At 42.4% G+C, this 3,619-nt stretch overlaps 1 protein-coding gene across 2 annotated transcripts; it reads left to right on the plus strand.

The window, feature by feature from the left end:
- Nucleotides 1-1,143: 1,143 nt before the first annotated feature.
- Nucleotides 1,144-3,092, plus strand: crp1 (C-reactive protein 1). 2 transcript variants are annotated; one of them, XM_069664347.1, is made up of 3 exons: nucleotides 1,144-1,225; nucleotides 1,349-1,415; nucleotides 1,534-3,092. In XM_069664347.1, the coding sequence occupies exons 1-3, from the start codon at nucleotides 1,217-1,219 to the stop codon at nucleotides 2,142-2,144; spliced, it is 687 nt and encodes a 228-aa protein (XP_069520448.1). In that variant the 5' UTR covers nucleotides 1,144-1,216; the 3' UTR covers nucleotides 2,145-3,092. The 2 variants fall into 2 exon arrangements, with proteins under 2 accessions (XP_069520448.1, XP_069520446.1); XM_069664345.1 differs by lacking the exon at nucleotides 1,144-1,225 and having other exon boundaries at nucleotides 1,287-1,415.
- The last annotated feature ends 527 nt before the right edge of the window (nucleotides 3,093-3,619 follow it).

Genomic DNA, 3,619 nt, shown 5'->3' on the forward strand with positions numbered 1-3,619 from the left:
TTCAGAAAGTTCAAATCACATTTCAGGAATGTTTTATTAATCACATTCTGATAGTTCAGGCCAAACTAACATCCTGAAAAGATCCTCAGAAATTTGCAGTCAGCATGTTCTACCTTTGTTTTTATGTAACATTGAGCAAATGTTTTATAAAGGGCGTTCTGATATCCCAGGCCTCAATAACATCCTGAAAATATCTTCAGAATGTTGCAGTTACAATGTTATGTCTCAGTCTAAGTTTTAACGTTACAATAACTTTATTTGAATTGATAAACATCCTTAAAACGTTCTTTAAATATTAGATTAAAACGTTTTCTTTCAAACGTGATTAGAACTAGTAGCTAATATTAGCCAGTGTTATGGGAACCTTCCCTGCTAGCTGGGCTGCCCACTGCCATCTACTGTAGGTGATAAACTCACTACTGGTAAGTGAATGGTAAATGGACTGTACTTTTACACTACATGTCACATTCACCCTTTCACAGTCACGTTCACACACTGGTGGCAAAGGCCTAAGTGCCAGTCAGGATCAATGCACATTCATAGCTATGTGGGGTTCACTGTCCTGCCCTTGGACACCGCGACATTTTTCTGTAGCCGTCAGGGATTGAACCCTGTCTACCGACTCTACCACTGAGCTACAGCCGTACCTCATACGATGTATCAGTACAATGACTGTATATATATATATATCTCTCTTTTTACACAGTCTATGTATCAGCTAAAATCATAAAGCGGATGTGCTTGTTTTCTTTTGTTAATTTAGTGTTAACTAATGCTTTAAAATTGCTGTACAAACACCCTCTATCGTTCATGGACCTGAAGTAATAGTTTTGTAGACCTGCTCTTTTGATAAAGTGTCTCGAGATCATTTGGCGCCATACAAATACAATTTGATTGATTGATTGATTGATTGATAACAACAAAACAAACTGCAGAGATCTCTGACACTCGCTTACGAAACATTATTCCAACACTCTGTAAGTCTACCATGTGACACAGACACACACTCACACACACTGAGGGGACAGTATGTGTGTTTACACCAGTCACACGATAAAGGCAGCGTCACTCGGAAGCTCACACACCGGGCCTTTTGTCAGAGCATCCTCTGATGAAGAGCTGACATCACGGCCGGTGCCAGGAGGGACGAGGAGCGGGGCACGCGGGCGTTAGCAGGCGGGACTGAGTTAGCAACATCGAGGAACAACAACACAACATGAAAATGGTAAGAGAGGCTGATTTTTCTTGTTTTCACATATAGTTTACTCTCTACTGCGACGTGTGTGTTCAGGGAGCTTAATTATGGGATGTTGTTGGATGATAATGGATGTTTTGTGTGTGTTTGCAGGGTGTCAACACTGTGAGGTTTGCTGTGGTCGTACTTGGGCTCTTTGGACTTTCCTCAGCCACCCAAAGTATTAATTCAAAACTCCATAAGAAAATGTTAATTTTACTCCTGCTGTAGATGTATGCTGTTTAAGACTTATTGTTGGTGTTTCATTAACTCTCTCGTCCCTGTTTGCGTTCCTCCAGTGGGTCTCAGCGACAAAGTCCTGATCTTCCCGTATGAAACCGACTTCAGCTTCGTGGCCCTGTTCCCGCAGAAGGAGATGGGACTCAAGGCCTTCACCCTCTGCATGCGAGTGGCCACTGAACTCCCAGAGGAACGTCAGATCATCCTCTTCGCGTACCGCACGGCCGACTACGACGAGCTCAACGTGTGGCGCGAGAAGGACGGCCGAGTCTCCTTCTACATGAGCGGCGACGGCACCTTCTTCCACCTGCCGCCCATCACCACCTTCCGCACCAGCCTCTGCCTCACCTGGGAGTCCCGCACCGGCCTCGCTGCTTTCTGGGTTGAAGGGAAACGCAGCACCTACCAGGTGTACAAACCGGGGCACACCATCCGACCAAAGGGCACCGTCCTCCTGGGGCAGGACCCGGACAAGCACCTGGGCGGTTTGGAGGCTGTGCAGAGCTTCGTAGGCGAGGTGACCGATCTGAACATGTGGGACTACGTGCTCTCCAGGAGCATGATCCAAGCGTGGCACTACGGCCACAAGGTCCCCAAGGGCAACGTGTTCGACTGGGCCACCATGGAGTACGAGCTGAGCGGGAACGTGATGGTGGTGGACGATGACTGACTGGATGTGGAGTCGAACGGGAGGAGGGACGAGGCTTTGGAGATCTGTGTTGGACTGATACTCATATGTGTGATGGTCCTGCTTAGATTCAGTGTTGTTTTATGTTAGGGTCTATGGTCTAATGTTGTGAGGAGAACATCTAGAAAACTGGGTAAAAATCTTGGTATCTCATCATCTTCCTGTATGTAACCTGTAGCTTTTTTTCAGCATCAAAATGCACTAAAAACACCAAAATCAGTTGTTTTAAATCATAATTTCTAGATTTATTTAATCTCAAAGCTTCCTCCTGTGATTCTCTGAAAGCAAACTAGTAAATATTAAGCAGAAAATGTTGCCTGATGTGTCCATGAGGTGGCACTCTACTACTAGTTCACATCAAACAGAAGCATCACTGTGCTCGCATCCGGCGCTGTGATTCGGCACAGATCCTTTAACAGAGGTTTTTAACAAGGCCTACAGTGAGTGATTAAAATGTAATGCAAAGATTTAGACTAATTTAAATGTATTTATGGTGGTTTTATTTGCAGAGGAAGATTAAACAGAATAAAAACATCACATGATTTAGTAATCAGCTGACATCCTCATCCCCAGAGCCTTTAATAATCACATTTTAAATTAATAACTGCAACTATCTAACATTATAGAGGATAAAAAATCAAAATGTTTTCTAAGAGAATTGAACATATCATAAAATATTATAGATGCCTGTAATAAGTACACAGCACTGACGGATTCCTCCTGCAGACGTCCTGATTTAACGGCACTCTGAGACAAATAACAATTATCATGTTTAATATCCAGCGTCGTGACGCTGCCTTCGGTCAGAGGGCTCACTCATGAATTTTCCATGTTATGATGTAAGAACGCTTTCGGGTCTGAAATAAAAATCTCACCACGATGTGCAGAACTAACAATGTTTGTAATTAAAGAGGATTTTTCTCCTTTGAACTCTTCGCAGCTTCCTTTTCTTAAATATTTCAATTTTGGGGGGAATTTTAAAAGGACTAAAAACTTGGAAACATAATTCTAAAAGGGGAGTTTTTATAGTGTATTGTGTCATTTATAGGATTTAACTCATCTGGCTGAAAGAGGAACAGGACACTACATCTTTTTAGAATCAGATTCAAAAAGTGGGTTTAACAACTACAAGGATTTTTCTTGGTGTTTTGGTTCACAAAAATAAACAGGAAGTAAGCAGCAGCACGCTTCTACCTGCAATAACTTAAATAAAAGTGGAATTATCTATCATGGACTCTGCTTGTGCTCCCTCGATAAAGTCTCATTTTCAGACGACCGTTTGAAAGCTCCGGGCTGGAAGAGAAAGAAAAACTCACAGCTCACAGTTAAGGACAAGGGTAAAACAAGTGATGGTTAATAAATGCAAGGACAAAATGACATTAATAAATTACAATAATAATAAACATACGCACTATGTACACCTTTTAGTTTTTGCTCGACAGAAGAATTGCACGGTG

The sequence above is a fragment of the Semicossyphus pulcher genome, unplaced genomic scaffold, assembly GCF_022749685.1.
Source record: "Semicossyphus pulcher isolate SPU_LCO1_2020_fin unplaced genomic scaffold, fSemPul1.0.p SCAF_16, whole genome shotgun sequence".
In the NCBI taxonomy this organism is placed as follows: Eukaryota; Metazoa; Chordata; class Actinopteri; order Labriformes; family Labridae; genus Semicossyphus; species Semicossyphus pulcher.